This window comes from Acanthopagrus latus, chromosome 6 (assembly GCF_904848185.1).
Source record: "Acanthopagrus latus isolate v.2019 chromosome 6, fAcaLat1.1, whole genome shotgun sequence".
Taxonomy (NCBI): Eukaryota; Metazoa; Chordata; class Actinopteri; order Spariformes; family Sparidae; genus Acanthopagrus; species Acanthopagrus latus.
This window is the reverse complement of record NC_051044.1, coordinates 6071009-6088622: the sequence shown is the minus strand read 5'-3', so window position 1 is coordinate 6088622 and position 17614 is coordinate 6071009. Positions and strand designations below refer to the sequence as shown.

Genomic DNA, 17614 nt, shown 5'->3' with positions numbered 1-17614 from the left:
TGTAAACTAACTGTGGTGATTTACAGTCAGTGTGATGATGTAACGGAGAAATAACTGATGAAATATGAACCGCAGCTGAACTTTGAGAAGTTCACTTGAAGAAGTTTCGATAAATGACCCTTTGAACCCGATCGGTGAAGTGTGCGTCAGAAAATTCACCTCATCTACCGAGAGTGAAGACTCTGTAACTCTGTAGACATTGTGTCTTGACTTCTCCTTCTCTTTAAATTGTGAAGTGATAGTTTTCTGTTGTCATGGCTACAGAATAAGGAGTAGCTGCTACCAGTTAATGCACAATGACTTTCATGGTGCAGATTTACCAACAGCTTATGAGTCAATATTACAATTTCATTCATCAGATCCTTTGTCCAGTGTAATCTTGTAATTTATTCACACCGGTCACATCTGTCTCTCTCTCTCTCAGGCTGCAGTGTGTGTTGCCGGTGGTGTGTGTGTGTTTGTCAGCCGACAGCAGGTTGCAGACAGTTTCAGAGTGTGTGAGCGTCCTCACGTCCATGTCCGACCACCAGACACTGGCTCGGCAGCTCTGCTCTCAGCATGGTGAGGCTCCGTCCTCTGTTACTACAGTGACTGTAACTCCCACTTCTGTTTTGTATGTTTCTTAATCATTACTTTGCTTCAAATATTAACTTCATTGTTTGAGTTTGTGCTTTGAGTTTGAATAAACAGAAAAGCGTCACTGCAGCTGAACGTGAGCGGTGTTTGATTTTGTTTGTTCTCTTTAGATCCGTGTGTTTTCCTGAAGTTGTTGCAGTTCATCAGAAGCAGAGCTGACAACCAGGCAGCACACACAGACTGGATTCACTTGGACTTGCAGGTAACACGCACTCACACACACACACACACACACACACACACACACTACAGACACGTACCGACTCCTTCATTCTCCTGGAAATGCAGATGAATAGCAGCCGAGTTAATGTCTGACTCTAGGTGGGTAGAACCAAACAAAACAGGTTTATTTAGTTGTCCTAGATCTTGTGTTGTCTGTAATAAATGAAGAAAATGCGTTAAGACGATCCTGCAATCACTTCTTTTAAAGCTCTGTGATGTCCCTCACTCTGTGTATGTGTGTGTGGTGCGCTTTGCTCGACAAACACAGCAGAAGATTGACTTGACAGTAGAGGGTCTTAAGTTCATCTAGCTCACTTGTGCTGCAGGCTGTAACAGCCGGCCCGTCTGCCTCTGTCTCTTACTTCCGCTGGCATCCACCCACAGCATGTTTATGTACGCTTCCATGCATTACTCCGATGGCTGATGTTGCAGATTCCAAATCTAGTTTAAGAAGGGTTAGGGTTGATTGTATCGCTTGCTTTGACCTTCTTCTTCTCATGTTGCAAGGGCACTGAGGTGGTAAGAAGCTTCTCTGTTTTCTCATGCGTTTCTGTTCTAATCTGCTTGGAAGCTGAAAATTTCTTCCGTGTTTTTATGTGTTGTCATTTGAACCCTTACAGAACAGGTAATTCCACCCGCGAATATCTCAATAAAGACTTGTTGTTTTTGTGTCTCAGGTGGTTCGTTTGCTGAGCAGACTGATGACTCAGAGAGCAGAGAGCTGGACCACCAACCAGCACAGCACCTGCCAATGTTACACTGAGGTAAATCTCTTACCGTCTCTCACCACAGACTTTGTGTTGCGTTTTTCTACACAAACCTCTTTCTCTCTCTCTCTCTCAGCTGGTTCAGACAGTGGTGATTGTTTTCCATCGTCAGTGGTTGGATCTTCGTGGCTCTCAGGAGCTGACAGACTCAACAGGTCAGATTTAAAACTCCAGGCTGGAAATAGTCACCGCTCAATCCCATAAACGTTTTATGACAATAATCTATCTCTGAAGTCATCAACTACCACTCAGAGGTTTTGTGTTTTTCCTTCAGGCCCGGCTTCGCCCTCGCAGCCGTGCGACGGCCCCACGTTACCATGGTGGCGCGGCGTGGCGGCGTCCCTCCTCAGAGAGTGTCTGCTGCTGCTGCACTGGCTGCTGCTGCATCACGGCAGCTTCTCAGAGAGCTGCAGGCCGCTGCTGCACATGTACGACCAGGTGATCCCTGCTGTCCGAGACACGCTGAGGAAGATCCCCGAGCTGAGCGAGAGCGAAGGTACAAAAACACATACTGACACACACACACAGTGTTTTGTGAAGTTAAATGCTTTAAAAAATCAAACTGCAGCTCTGCAACTGCAGCAAGTGGAAAATTACTTTTCAGATCAGAGGAGACCGAATATCTGCAGTCAGAAGTCTGCAGGTTTTCATTTCAGCCAAACTCAGCTTGAAAGCTTTTTCTTTTTATAAAACTGAAACCCGAACTTCTTCTATTAACTTGGACACAGCAGTTAGCATCGTTAGCATTGTTAAACTGTTAGTCTGTTTCTGAGGTAAATACGTTGGGAGTCGCCTGTGACTCATTTAAGATTAACTTCCTCTAAGTACTTCACGCAACAAACACTTTTTGGTCTGACTGAAAAAGGACTTAACGAAACTTACTAGCCTATCAGTACGAAGGCTGCGTAGGTTTAGACTAGTCTTAAAATGAAATACAGTCCCAACTTTTTCAAAAATAGTTTCTAGAAAAAGTGTATGTACTGTTTAGTCGGACTTAAGTTTTTGGCTTCCTGTTTCCTGTCCGTCAGAGCTCGCGTTGGAGGAGATCTGCCGCTCGGAGGGCGACGACACTGACGACATGGACACTGATACTGGCTCCTGATTGGCTGCTGCCACTGCTTCCACCAGTGACCAATGAGCAGACATGAAGGGACAATTTACTGACTGGTGATTGGATATTTCAGACTGAGACGAAGACAGAACTGGGACTCTTGATGAAGTTGATGTTGGACAGAAATGAAGATTAGACTCTGACGTGACGGACAGTCGCAGGATTAATTCCTCTGTCTGTCGGGATTTGATAATAAAACATGAAGGTGAGATAAACTGCCGCTGTCAGAGTTCATCTTCTTTTATGTTGTTTACTGTATTCTTCATTGATTACTGTGCGTGTCATCTTAGAGCCTGGAGGTCATTGTTAAATCATAAAGAGGAATTGTTCAGCATTAATCTCTTTTTGGTGAGGAGTCGACACGAGATCAATACCACTCTCCCTTCAGTCCTACTGAATATGAAGCGAGCAGCCGGTTAGCTTATCTTAAAGACTGTGAACAAGAGGAAACCGTGAGCAAAGGCTCCTGGGATTGAACTTCGAGCTGTTGCTTTAAGAACTCAGCCTGAATACACGTTACACCTCGTCCTTTAATAGTCACTTTTTACACTTCATCACTGAAGCAGTTTGAGTTCTTCTTGCTCTGCAGGTGTCTAATCGCAGCGTCTCCTCACTGGAAGGTTTTGTTGTTCCTGCGACAACAACCTTGTGTGTGTCCACGATTTTACTCTGTGCTGCTTCTGGAATAAATTCTGTCTTGAGATTAAAGTGATCATGTTCTAAATCTTTAAAACTGAATTGTGGAATGAAATATGATGAATGACATTGTTTTGTAATGTAATTTAAAAAATAATCAGCTGTGATGGATAAAAGGTGTGAAGATTTGTCATGAATTGGGAGAAAACAAGGGGAAGGAAATGGAAAAACGGGACTCTCCTGGGAAAATTGGGATAATTGGCAAGAATTCTGAAGCTCTCTCCTCAAATCTGAACATTTAAATCACAACAACAAAAATACTTTTAGATGTTTTATCGTGACCGTATTTGTACTGTTGGTAAAAGAGGTTCAGAATGCAAATTCTAAAACTTTACACTTCATTTAAACCAAACAAAAAACAGTTCAGGACCAGAAAAGTTTGTGAAACCACTTTATTTATTCTCCTGCTGAAACTGAGTGACACGTACAGAAGAAGGCATCCTATTGGCTGGCTGCAGGTCTGTGAGTCATAGGAATAACTTCAGTCCGGTTATCTCAAGATTACAACGTCATTATTTTCTTAATATGATTCACCACATGTATCATTTATCCTTAAGAGACTTAATGACAGTGTTATGTGACGAATCAGAAGTATTTTTCTCAAGATCACAAATTTACGGCGCTGTTATTGTGGGATGATGATGATCCAGATGTTTCCTTGGTCACATGACATTATTCTTTTTACTGGGAATGTGTTTGTATCCCAGGCTAAAGTAGATGTCATGAGAACTATATTTGTCATTTTATATTGAAAAATAAGAATCTGAGTAAATTGTTAACTTCAGGAAAACTTATTATGAGCACCACAAAAAAAGGTATTTGAGGAAATTATTAAATGAAGTTGTTATTCTGAGATAACCGGCCTGAAACATTTCAAGCTGTCACACCAGCTCAATTCCATCGAGCTGGGATCATCAAAAGAGGATGAGACACTTTGAAATTTGAAAGTCAAAGAGAAGTTAAACAGTTTGTATATTCTCTGAGATTATTTCAGTTTTTTTAAGAATGATCTTTTACACTCGCTGATCCTTCTCTTATCATTCTTGGGAGCAACCAGAAAGTGTAAACATGGAAGAAAGCAGCAGCATCCAGTGGTGTGTTCAGACATCCGTCATCAACTTCTGAAATCTGACACGATCATGTAACCAGACGATGAAGCAGATCAATAAAACGTTCTTTCTCCACGAACACACTGGTTTGTGTCTGACACTGGTGGAGCTCAGTTGAGATTTGTGGAAGACGAGGAGCAGGTTCAGTCCTTCAGGTGAGGTCATCGTCACAGACCACACCCCTTTCTAAGATGGCAGAGCTTGCATCGCGTCACAGCTACAGCAGGAGGAAGGCACCTGAGGGTCGGGGTCAAGTAATCCAGGATCAGTCTTTGTAGTGAGCGTGCTCTTGTATGGTTTGTGTTCAGTTTAGTGTCAGAGTTGGAGTTAATAATGGTTGAGTCTAGGAAACGAATTATATCAGTGCAGGTCCTCACGAGTATAGAAGTCCGAACATGTGTGTGTTAGTGTTTTTCTGTCCACGTCGGCACCACCTGGTCGTCGTCCTCTTGTTTGCTCTGTAATGTTTTTGGTGAGCTGTGATGCGCCTTGTGCACGTTCTGATGTGGCGCGCAGGGATTGGTCAGCCACGGGTGCATCAGCAGCTCCGAAGCCTCCAGCCTCTCTGCGGGCGACTTCCTCAGCATGCAGCCAATCAGACACTTGGCTTGAGGGGACAGCCAATCAGGCAGGCTGAAGGCCCCGCGGCGGATCTTGGCGAACAGCGCGGCGGGCTGCGTGTCCTGAAATGGGTATCGTCCAATCAGCATGGTGTACAGAGACACGCCCAGGCTCCAGATGTCTGCGGCGCGGCCTGAGTAAGAGCCTTTCCCATTGGTCAGCAGCTCGGGGCTGACGTAGGCGGGGCAGCCGTGTCTGTCTGTCAGAGAGTCGTCGCCATGGTTATCTTGCAGGAGGATGCAGTCGTTGAGGCCAAGCAGGGCGAGACGAGTCCTGCAGGAAAACACACACAGTGTACTTACAGCATCTGTAGTACTCAGTCTCACCTGTGTGTATAAGTGTAGTATTGCAGTACTGCAGTAATAGTACTCAGTCTCACCTGTGCTCGTCGGTGAAGACGAACCTGCGGAGCTTCAGGTCTCTCAGGACGACTCCGCGCTGATGACAGTGCGTCACGGCGTTCAGCACCTGAGTGAACAGAAGCTGCGCCTCCTCCTCGCCGAGGCGCTTCCTGCTTCTCACGTACGCGTGCATGTCGCCGTGGTGACCGGGCAGGAAGACATACACGCTGTCCTGGCCAATCACCACGTCCTGCAGGCCGCAGATGTTTTCATGGTCACCGATGCGGATGTAGGCAGCCAAGCGGTCCTGGTAACCACGGAGAGGAATCACCTGTAACCATAGCAACCAGGAGGGATGGTTTGAGTAAATCATTTTTAGCAGAACTTTTTGCAGTATTTACGGTATTTTAAGCATGTTTAGTGTTTAAAATATAAGCAGTATTTTTACAGTATCAGCAGTATTAGTTGCCTTACCTGGCAGGTGTATTGCTGTTTTGTTTGGGCGTGCTCCGCCCTGTAAGTCTCCTCCCCCTCGCAGCGTTCAAACAGGAAATACTGTCCAACTCTGGATGGGGATTGGCTCTGGTTGGTCTCGGGGGCGGGGCTTCTGGGCTCGAGGCAGGGTGATAGGCCGGTGGCAGGAGGGTGCGGAGTCAGGCGGGCTACTTTACATTTGGGTAAATTTTCCTGGGGCTTGTCCAACAGTCTCTTCAGACACACCTGAGACCTGGCTGTAGATACACCTTTGTTCATCTGTGATTGGAGGAGACAAGTGACATCATCAGGTTAAGAAATACAGTTGTTAAGTGTTTAAAACAGGAAGTGATGTCAGACTGGATCAAATATTTAACACAAGGCATGTGTAAGCTATAAACGCTCTAGTGACAAAGTAGGACCCAACTCTTGTGATTCAAACTTTTCTAGTTACTCCAGGGTGTAAAGTTCAAAAGTCAAACAAAGACAGTTTTCTGTCTCACAAAATATTCTGCTTCAGTTTGTATTTGTTGATGTTTAAACTTAATTTTAACTGTTTTTCTATGGGTGATCTGAGGGGTGTTGTAGCAGAATAAAGGGTTAGGAATTGTAAAGCGGACTCAGACCATGCAGGGAATGTAGAAACGTGACAGTCAGTACGGTCCTACAACATGTCAACACAACAACTTCCTGCAGACGTCAGTCAGATGTGTCTCCTCTTTTTTTGTCAAACAGCTGCCAGTGACGCCATGATGGCAGTGAACCAGAACAGTGAGGCTGCAAACAAGGCGGCTAAACGATGAGTCATTTGTCAGTTTCACGTGAGAAGTTGGGAATATAACATCATTTAAATCTGAGACCGACTGTGTAAACTTCATCTCCTCGCTTGGTTTTCCTTCCTGCAGTGCAGCGCTCTCTGCTGGTGACACCTCAGCCGAGCCTCCCTCCTCCTCCTCCTCCTCCTCCTCCTCCTCCTGCACTGAGCCCTCCTCAGTAATATTTTCACATGCAGTCAGGAGAGTTATATTAGTATCGCATCTCGCTGTGTTCCGTGTCTCTGCTGCTCACATGTTACACTGTTAACGTGTCTATAGGCTTCATGATGCAACTTCCTGTAAGCTGACAGACGCTTGGGCTTTCAGATCGTTGCATCAGAGCACAACAGTTTATAGTTTAAACAGGCTTTAAATACAGTCAACACCTACCACACACACACACACACACACACACACGCATTGTGAAAGTGTGTGCGTGATTGTCTACAAAGTTTTTCTGAGCCTGCGGTCTGCGTGGTGACACTGTGTGGAAACCTGCTGTTGGCAAATGTTGCTTTCACTCTGGTGAAACACCCTGAGTCACAGCGTCACCGCGGCAACGTCATCCCCACACACACACACACACACACGCAGTGAATCTGTGCTGTTTGATGTCTCATCTCTTCTGCTCGCTGTGGAAGATTTCTCCACCACGTTATGATCATCTGCAGTTTCATAATCAGAGATCAGACTCATAAACGACTGACACACACGATTAGGTTCTTCTGAGTCCCACTGGACCGTTTCCAACCGACAGACGGTGACCTGGCTGGAAAGTTTCACCAGTGTCCTCATCATCATCATAAATCTTCACAAACTCAACTTAAAACTTTCAACAGCTCCAACTAAATATTTGATTTAATCCTTGAATCTTTCGATCTGAACTGTGTTTGAAACATTGAAAAATGTCCACAGCGAAGTTCTGTCAGACCAACAGTCCAAAATGTGAAGATATTCAGTTTAAAAACAAAGAAAACCAGCAAATATTCACATGGAAGAAGCAGGAACCACTCTGTTTTTACCATTGTTGCCCAAAATCACTCCTTAAAAATTTTGAATTGACTCACTTTTATACTTCAGACATTTTTCCCTTTCACGCTCAAATTATTTTAAATGATTAGAATTCATAGTTCACTTTATGTTCTCTGCTGCTCTACTTTTTTCTCGTACCTTGTAAACAAACGACGGATTACTGACCGGACCAGCCGGCTCTCTGCATGAACCGACTCCCTTAATTTGAACACCTGCCGCTACAGAGTGCGAGTCTCTGCTGCAGCAAACATACCGTAAAGTCAGTCAATCAATACGTTTGACGGCAGCCTTGGCTTTTAAACTACAAATCAGAACATTTGCAGAGGCTCCTGGTGGTTTCTCTGTTCATTACTGTGAGCCTCAAGGTCCCCTTACTTTCTTTTTTTAAATGCTTTTCAACTGCATCAATCAGTGGGTCGAGTTTTGCATCAAACTTCCCTCTCTTGTAAAGAATTCTTCGCAGTCACTTTAATTCAATAAGTCCTAAAAAGGTTTTAAAAAAAAAATAAATGTTTTAGCTGCTGAGGTCAAAAGCTGATGGCTCCATCACCATGACAACCAGGCAAACTCACTCTGCCCATGAAGACCATGGGACCCGCCAGAAAGCACCGGAAAAAGCCAAAATAAGTCAAACTACTTTTAATAAGAGCTCAAGAATGAACTTTGACGTATAAACACTTCACTGAACTAACTGCTGCCTTGTGGCTGTGCGAGTACATTTACTCAAATACTGTAACTATGAGGTACTTGTACTGTACTTCCAGTATTTCCACGTCCTGCTACTTTACACATGTTCAGTACACTCCAGACGTACACACTGAACCTTTTACTGCACTTTATTGCTGTGACTTTGCAGATTTAACACGTAAAACATCTGAACTCAACAGATCAGACACAGAGTTTAAGTAGCTGGAGATAAATGATGCTGCTCACACGTCACTGCACCAGCAGAAGTACTCTGATACAAATACTTCTGAATAATAAGTACACTTTAAGTAAAATACTCGACTTAATTACTTAATTAATTAATTAACTGTGCGTGTAATTGGATATTCGTATCATGTGTAACTGCTCTCAGGTCAGTTTCTTACCTTGTGTTTTAAGCAGATTCTGGTCCGGACTGCAGGTCAACAGGAAACCAGTAGATCCAGTAGAAACCCAGTAGAGTCTGTGTGGAGCTGGTTCTGTCTGTCGGTGCAGCAGAAGTTGGTGTGGATGTAATAACTCGAGTGTTTTGTGCAGCAGTGTGGAGCCGGACTGGGAGCAGCAGGTCTGGGTCGGACTGGGTCGACTGGAGCGGGATGACGTCTTTGTGTCCTTATTATCGTCCGCCGGTTGCGCAACGTGTCGTCACTCAGCTGTTGTCGAGCTTCTTCTTCACTCTGAGTCCGATTCGGCTGTCGGTTCGAACCCGGACACGAAACAAACATGAACCACAGTTTAAATAATCACCAGGAAACTTGTTGGGGTTTTTTTTTTTTTTTCGTTGTGTTTCCGGAGCTGAAGCGAACAAAGCCGAGTCAAACCGAGTCCTGCTGCCTTCCTGTGTCCCGGTTTTTTAAAAAAAAAAGTGAGCTGATGTCCGCGTGTCGGTGCGGTTGTAGATCCGGTCTGACCCCTCTTGGACCTGGTCTGCTCTGACCCTGCTCGTGTCCACAGCTTTGGGACCCGGACTGAAGAGAACCGAGGAGGACCGTGGAGGACTCGGACTGACTCCGGCTCTGTTGGGTTACGTTGTTTCCCCCCGCGGTGTCGTCATCTGTGCGGGGGGGCGGAGCCACGATGTTGCAATCCTGAGCGATCATTCGTCAGAAAAACCGACACGAGACAGTTTCGGGGTGTGTGTGTGTGTGTGTGTGTGTTACTGTAAATAATGAGGCGAATGAGAAGTACTCACCGCAGGTACTGTGGTAAAAGTATCACAGTGTACAAATACTGCATAAAGTATGGAGATGAGAGTATCGACTAGTTAAAAGTAACAAAAGTAAAAGTACTCATGGTGCAAAAATACACATCAAAACCGTCTTAAAACTTAAAAGGGCCTCAACTATTTTCAATTGTTATTGATCAAAAAAGTAAAAAAAATGTGCAGTGTTGTCTCCAAACATCATATTATACACATATTATTAAGATATTCAGTTTAAAATCATAGAAAACAAAGAAAAACTAGCAAATATTCACATATTTAAACATTCATAATTTTTTTGTTGACCTACTAATTGACGGTTGCAGCACCGAAACTCACTTTTATACTACACATAATTTTATATATATATATTTTTTTGTCTTATTTTAAATAATTATTTTTCAGTTTTCACATAAATGTAGTTCAATATTTGCTTCCTAAATGTGGTAGAAAATGGAAATGACTACAGTTCTTGAGTGAATGTAAATATTTAACAGAAAGCTCCACAGTTTTCTATTTTTAGTATCTGGAGACACTTTGACTCTTTGAGAGCAGAGTTTTACCGGTGCATTGTGTTCCAGTCCGTTACAAAGTGTTTTTGTGTTTCTTTCTGTTAATAGTCTGATCCGAGACAGAGACAGTGATGATGTCAGCAGCTGCAACAGTCACCGTTTTAATTTTACACTTCAGCTGCTTCCTTTATATATGGACCATCGTTACAGCAAACACTGACACACCGGGCAGGAATTAAAACGCCCCAAATTACAGAATACAACATGAGTTATTTGTTATATTTACTGTAAACATGTTAGTCGTCTCTGTGTTTAAAATGTGACACTGAATAAAGTTGTCTTGAACACAAAAGAGGGAAATATAAATCACTCGTGGTCTGTGTAACTGTACATTAACAGTATTTCATTAATAACCCTTCTGTTTTTTTTTTATAATGACACATATTAGTGTAAAACTCCCAACTCAAGTTTTACAGTGATGTGATGTGACTCTGCAGTTTGATTATTTGTTCATGATCAGCTATCATCCTGATTATCAAATCAATCGACCCGGAAACAAACACTAAACGCCGTCAAGTAAAAAGAATCACATATTGTGAACGACACCAGACGAACTGGTGACCGCTGCTGCTGTTATGAAGCACAATTTCATACTGAAATCAATTGATTTTCACTAGAAACAAGCAAATCTGTGCCGAGTTTTCACTTATTTTGATGATATTTTACTGATTTATTTCAAGAAATTCCATAAAACACAGACGTTTTATATCAAACTAAATATTTTGGGGGTTTTTTTGCATCAATGACAATAGACTGCAGATTAATCAGGTCTAAAAATAATCCTCACGTGCAGCCCGAGGGAGACTATATAATCCAATGTCCAACATACTAACACAGTAGAAGGGAGGATTTCCTTCTCACGGCCGGCGACCAATCACAGACTTGTTTGTGAACTCGTTCAGATGGACGGCCGACCTGCAGAGCAGAAACCACCTGCTGACCTTTGACCTTAATCCGTGTCCAATCTGTGGCTCTGCAGTCGTTCACCTGCTGCACATGTTGTCTGCTCGTCTTTAAGTTTAACCCACATTCAGACACGTGTGACACATTTCTGATGTTAGTGGACTAAATACATCCGGCTGGTTAATCTGTGCAGCGCATGAATCAGCACAGAGTGGTTCAAGGTGAAGCGCAGGTGCATTTGTGTCTGTCAAGGGTTAACTGCTTTTATTTGTCAGCTCATCGTAATTATTACACTCGACTGTATTGAATCAAACTATGGAAGTGTTTTTTCTTCCGGTGCCGGACGGATCACCATCACATCTGCCACAAACATTCATCTCCCCCTCAGGACGGACAGGAAGTGACATAATCAACCTCTTTTATGTCCCAGAACCTGAATAACTATTTAAAGTCCCGTCTGCTCAGCTCTGCTAGCACGCTAAACTGGGTTACCAACAGCTGCACAACATTAATGAGGGCGATGATGATGTTATAAAACGTTGGTGTATAGATTATTAACAGTTCATGCTCCAGTTCATGCTCACACTAAACATAGATAATGAAAGTGGAGCAAACATCGTACCTGCTAAACATCAGCATGTTAACATAGTGAGTCATGATGAATCCTGTGTTGTTGTCATTCGTCACTTTGAGGAAGATGGAAACGTTCCAGTTCATACATAGAAACTAGAAATAGAAAGAAAATATAATTCAAAATGTCTTTTATTTCAGTTTAATGGAGACAAACATCTCAGGTTTACTTCACAGATACTCAGATCTTTTATGGCTCTTGCATAAAATTGGGTTGTCAGCGCCGTTTGAATTTGGTGCCACCTGACCAGAGCACAGAGAGAACAAGGCAGTCGTATTCCCAATCGCTCAAATGCTAGAAAACCTACAACAACCAGAATGCATTGCGTCACAGCGGACCAATAAACAGTCCAGCTGATGTTTGATGTTCTGTAAGTGTTCTATGGTAACAGGACAGGAAGTTAACCCTCTTTCTTAAAGCAATTGGTGCAGCATGTCAATCATCTATGAAGATCAGCAACTTTATTGTGTGAACGCTACTAACTATTATTATTGCTAAGCTAACCTAGCTAACGCTTCTAAAGCCCTGGATATGAAAACGAGGCTATAACATAAGCCGAATTTGTCAGAAGACCCAATTGATTAAAAAAGTATCAGACACAGTCCTTCACAAAGTTCATAAAGTTTCTCCTGACTCGACAAATCACAAAATTGAGCGATTTTATCAGGGAGTCTGGGGAATTTCTCTCCCTCTTCACGTCCCTACTGTTGTTGGCTGCAGTTGATGTGGCTCCAGTTGTGGTTAACATACACATGGATGTATAACGTACACGTGGAGGCCGTAAGTGATGGATCACCTCAGAGCGAAGAGGAGGAAGAGATTAATTAACTCTACACATGTACACAAGGACACGTGTGCGAGCCTGTCGGTTAATCCTGCAGGAAGCCGAAAAACAAACACCTGCTGCTGACAGGAAATGAGGTCACAGCTTTGTGACATGTGTGACATGACCTGTGACCAGTGTGTGTGTGTGTGTGTGTGTGTGTGCTCTACTCCGATTGGACAGATTTAAAGCGGTTGGTAAAGAGCCTGAATGACCTGGTTACACACACATGCACGCACACACACACAGCAGGTTATCTCCACATGGTTAGTGTGTTTTTACGCCACATGATGAAATATTGAAGAAACAGAGGAGGAGGAACACTGTGTGTGCGTGTGTGTGTGTGTGTGTGTGTGTGTGTGCGTTAAACTTTACTGTCTCTTTCATAACCGACGTGATGAAATCAGAGGCCAAGTGTCTGACTCAACTACGGCCTGCCATGAGAACACACACATACTGACAACAACACACACACACACACACACACACACACACACACACACACTTGTTGTCTTCCACACTGGCCTGGTTCTCAGGATTATCACCTGTGCGACACCTGCCTGCGCTGCTGTGACAAGTTTTGATCTCCAGCTGGGCTGATGCTGCAGAGTGTGTGTGTGTGTGTGTGTGTGTGTGTGTGTGTGTGTGTGTGTGTGCAGTCTGGTCTCTTTGTTCCGGTGGTCTCTTTGTGCTTCAGGGCATCCCGATCTAACGAGCCTCGGGGAGCTCCTGCTGAGTTTAATATGCGGCTCACAGTGGGAGCAGCGTTCAGAGAGGTTAAAGCCTCGGGGTGGCCGGACGACACAGAACGATCCGCTGCACTCGACTCTCTGAGCGCAGATTAAATCAGATGACTGCAGATTTATTCCTGAAAAAAAAAAAAAAACCTTTCTGTTGGTTTTATTTCTACTAGACTGTTTATAAAACCAATTACTGTACTCACCTGGTTACTCCTGAAGTCACCTCTAAGAGCAGAATTTTATTTTTCTTTTCTTTAAAATAAGATTGTATTCATATTGTGCAATATACTCAATCAAACTATTCACTAAAGGACACATATTTTGGAGTTAGTACTCATCTGAATTGAGGAGTTGTGAAAATAATACTATATAATAATAATAACTGCATAGCTTTCAACATTTGAAAGCCAATGTCTTTCCTATCTTCAACATAACAACATGTCTTTTGTTTTCTAGTGTAGCAGTGGAGGAGGGGACGTTTCTTAAAGACGGTAGATCAAGGACAATTTGAATACATCATTATATATCCTGTAATTTATCTTGAAGCACAACCCTGATTCCAAAAAAGTTAGGACTCTGTGTGAAGCATAAATAAAACAGAATGCAGCCATTTGCGAAATCTTTTTGACCTACATTTAAGTTCACATGAAAAGTTGTTCTGACTGATTCTTCCTCATATTTGCTCATTTTGAATTTGCAACATATTTCAGACAAGTCGGGACAGGAGCAACAAAAGACTGGGAACGTTTGGATGTTTGGCAAGGAGGGACTCAAACGCAACACACGGGGGCAGGCAGGTGGAAAAACAAGAGGCAAGCTTTAATAAAACAAAGATGAAGTCCACAAAATCTGGCAACAAAACAGGAATCCAAGATTGCAAAAACACTGGACCGGAGAACAGAAATGTGGCCAAACCAGCGAAGAGTGAAGGAAAAAACAGAGACTCAGTTACACAGAGAGGATGATTAACTAACAGAACACAGGTGAGCATTAAAACATGACGGATGAGGATGAAATCTACAAAATGAAAAACATGACAGCAGAATGCTCCAAAAACACCTGTTTGGTTAATCAACAGGTGATCGTGACCGAGTTTGAAAGAGGCGTCCTCAAATGTCTCGTTCACAGGCGACGATGGGACGCAGTTCACCACTTCACGGGCTTCTTCGGGAGGAAATTTAGGCAAACACAAGTTGGACATGTGCTCACCTGTGGAGGCACAAACACCTGCTGCCGTCAAGCCGACATCCGTCTCGGGGACGTCTCGGCGACGATGCGAGACGACATTTCTGTTACCACAGTGTGGCTTCATGGTGAAAGAGTGCGGGCGCCTTACGAAGCGCGGAGTACAACAAACCGCGGACTGTTGAGCAACTGAAGTCGCACATCAAGCAAGAATGGGAAAGAATTTCACTTTCAAAACTTCAACAATTAGTGTCCTCAGTTCCCAAACACTTACTGAGCGTTGTTAAAAGAAAAGGTGATGTAACTGGGTGGTAAACATGCCCCTGTCCCGACTTATCTGCAGCTCGGAGCAGGCGTCAGACTCACAGCGGGTTTACAAAACACAAGAAAGTTTATCACGTCGTCAGATTCTTGTCTCTGTGTTGTGTCTGATTGGATGAAGGTTGAGGAGGATTAGCAAATGATTTCATCCTGGTTTTTATTTACGTTTCACACAGAAACTTTTTTTTTCAGTTGGGTTGTTTACAACTTGATGGATTTAAATGTAATTATAACCCCAGAATCTCAAATAATAAATGATATGAATCAAAATAAACAATTTCCAATATTGAATTTACTTTATCAGATGTTTCAACAGCAGTCAGGTTTATTTGCTTTAACACCAAACGCATTTAGAGACCGCATCTGTCAATACTTTATGTATTCAAAGACAGTTTGCGCGTGTTTTTTTTTTTACATTGGAATTTGCTATATTTAGCTAATACTGGACGTGAAAGAAATATAAGAATAAAACCACAAACAACACAGAGAGTCATGATTACTCCCCCTCATGCAGGTGAAGGTTCGTACTCCACAAGACATTTCAGGAGCTTCACAGACTTGTTTTAAAACAAAAAACAATGAAAAAGGAACATCAACTGGCTCCAAACAGGAGTCCAACTCTCCAGAAGCCCCGAGATCCTCAAATTGATATGAAAAGATTTTATTTACACTTTCTCGAAAACCAGAATTCTCACTGCAGCTAAAGCTAAGCTAAAAGTTAGCACACACTCTGTCTGCAGTGGGTGCACGAGCTCGCCTGCATGTCAAGGGTTTAAATAAAGTCTTTTCAAATCAGTTTGGGATCTTGGTGCTTCCAGAGACCTGAGTTGAGCTGCATGGAGCCATTTCATGTTTATTTTGGTTGTTTTGTCCCCAGTCGACTCAGTTGTTTCGGGCGTTTGCTGTAACAATGTTTTACTGTGAAGCTCCAGAAACGTGCTGTCGACTTCAGAACTTCATGGACTTTCTTCTGCACGGAGGTGACGTGACAATGACTGAACTTTAATCTTTACAAGAGTTTTCCTGAACCTGATCCTGACCATGTTAGTGAGGGGTGAAGATTCATTTTATGTTTTCGATGCTAAATGCTAAAATGCTACCCTGTTAAACCAGATGGTGAGAGTAGTAAACGTTACGTCTTGGCATGTTTGTTATTGGCATTTAGCTCCCAGCATTGCTCCGTCTAAGTGTAGCCACAAAGAGCCTCTGGCATGACTGTAGAAGTTGAGAGTCGTTTGATTTAGATTTAAACAAGATTAATCAAATAACTAGAGGATCGTAAACGTCACTGAACCTGACGCAGCTTCAAGTTATCAGCTACTTTACGTTTGATTTTATTGTGTCTTTTATTCTCGTGGCGCTCTCATCCCGTGAAACCTGATCTTGTCTCAGCCTTTTCATTTCTGTCTCTTCTATAATCCCCCAACACACACACACACACACACACACACACACACACACACACACACACACACACACACACACACACAGAGGTCACCAGGGATGATGTAAAACTGAGATAAGAAGACACTTAAATACTGTGCGTGTGTGTGTGTGTGTGTGTGTGTGTGTGTGTGTGTGATCTCTATAAACACACACACACACACACACACACACACACACACACATATACAGTGAGGCCAGCCTGGGATTGTCTCTGTGATGAAACCAGCAGTAATGTCTGCTGTTGGCATGACGACTCCATCCACTGTGACATGGATCTGTGTGTGTGTGTGTGTGTGTGTGTGTGTGTGTGTGTGTGTTGAGTTGTGTTGTGTTGAAGTAATGTGTATTTTAAGGGTCTGACCTTTGACCTCCTTAAAGAAAGACCTGGACTTCATCAGAGGTTGAAGGAAACATTTACATTATTAAACAATAATAAAACAAATTCAAACAATCAGCGGAGAGTTTTTCAAAAACAGCTGTTGAGGATTTTAACCTTCCAGTTTCAGTTCAGTCGTTTTCTTCTCTCAGCAAATGTATTGAAATCTTCTGAATGGTATCAAACCGTTATCTTAAGTTATACATTTTAGACATTTTGTGAGTTGGACTTCCTGTCAGTTGTTTTTTGTTCGTCTCTTGTTTTTTCTTCTGAGCAGAAATAACATTTTCTGGTCGCAGCTTGAGTTTGTGGTTTAGTTATTTCCTGTTTTGTACCGAAGTTCTGCCCTCAAATGTCCTGTTTTACTTCACATTCCCTCTCCGTTTCCTGCCCGTCTCCTGCGATCACCTGTGTCCTACAGGTGAATCAGCTCTTGTGTATAAAGTCCGTTCGCTCCCTGCTTTCTTTGTCAGCTTCCTGTCCTGTTCTGTTCCCGCCTCTCCCGGTTTCATCTCTGGCTTTTGTCCCTCACGGCCATTCCTGCTTTGTACCGTTGCCTTTAGATTTTGCGGTCCACCTTTGTACCTCTGTATATATATATATTTTTTTTTTTTTGTATTTGATTTCAGCTATTGAAGCTCTCTTTTTGTTCCTCACCTGCCCGCTTGTGTTTGTGGCTCTTGGATCTCACGCTGTGTAACCTGACAGTCGTTTGATGATTAGAGTCGATACAGAAATCTGTAAAATTAAAAGTATCACAGAAGTGAGTTTTGCGAGGTGTTGAAACTGTCTGTCTGAGTGAGTCTGTCGGCTCGATAGCATCAGAAGGTGCACGATGCTGTCACAACACTTAACAGGTGTGTTGAGCTCAAAGCGAAGACTGACTT

The 17614-nt window shown here is 43.0% G+C and overlaps 2 protein-coding genes across 5 annotated transcripts in view; one reads left to right on the top strand and one right to left on the bottom strand.

Moving 5' to 3' along the window:
• The window catches only part of LOC119020721 (ATR interacting protein), a 36778-nt gene that overhangs the window by 8246 nt on the left and 10918 nt on the right, over positions 1–17614 (top strand). For 2 of the 4 annotated variants that reach the window (XM_037100273.1, XM_037100272.1), the window contains exons 12-17: positions 425–561; positions 747–838; positions 1536–1622; positions 1702–1780; positions 1900–2121; positions 2654–3444. In XM_037100273.1, coding sequence (XP_036956168.1) covers positions 425–561; positions 747–838; positions 1536–1622; positions 1702–1780; positions 1900–2121; positions 2654–2727 — 691 coding nt within the window. In that variant the 3' untranslated portion in view covers positions 2728–3444. Of the gene's footprint in view, positions 1–424; positions 562–746; positions 839–1535; positions 1623–1701; positions 1781–1899; positions 2122–2653; positions 3445–17614 lie in introns of those variants that run through there. The other 2 variants (XM_037100271.1, XM_037100270.1) reach the window with 1 other exon arrangement.
• trib3 (tribbles pseudokinase 3) lies at positions 3810–9667 on the bottom strand. The gene is made up of 4 exons (XM_037100274.1): positions 8916–9667; positions 5978–6256; positions 5542–5834; positions 3810–5435 (listed from the first exon to the last, which is right to left on the bottom strand). The coding sequence occupies exons 2-4, from the start codon at positions 6254–6256 to the stop codon at positions 4946–4948; spliced, it is 1062 nt and encodes a 353-aa protein (XP_036956169.1). The 5' UTR covers positions 8916–9667; the 3' UTR covers positions 3810–4945.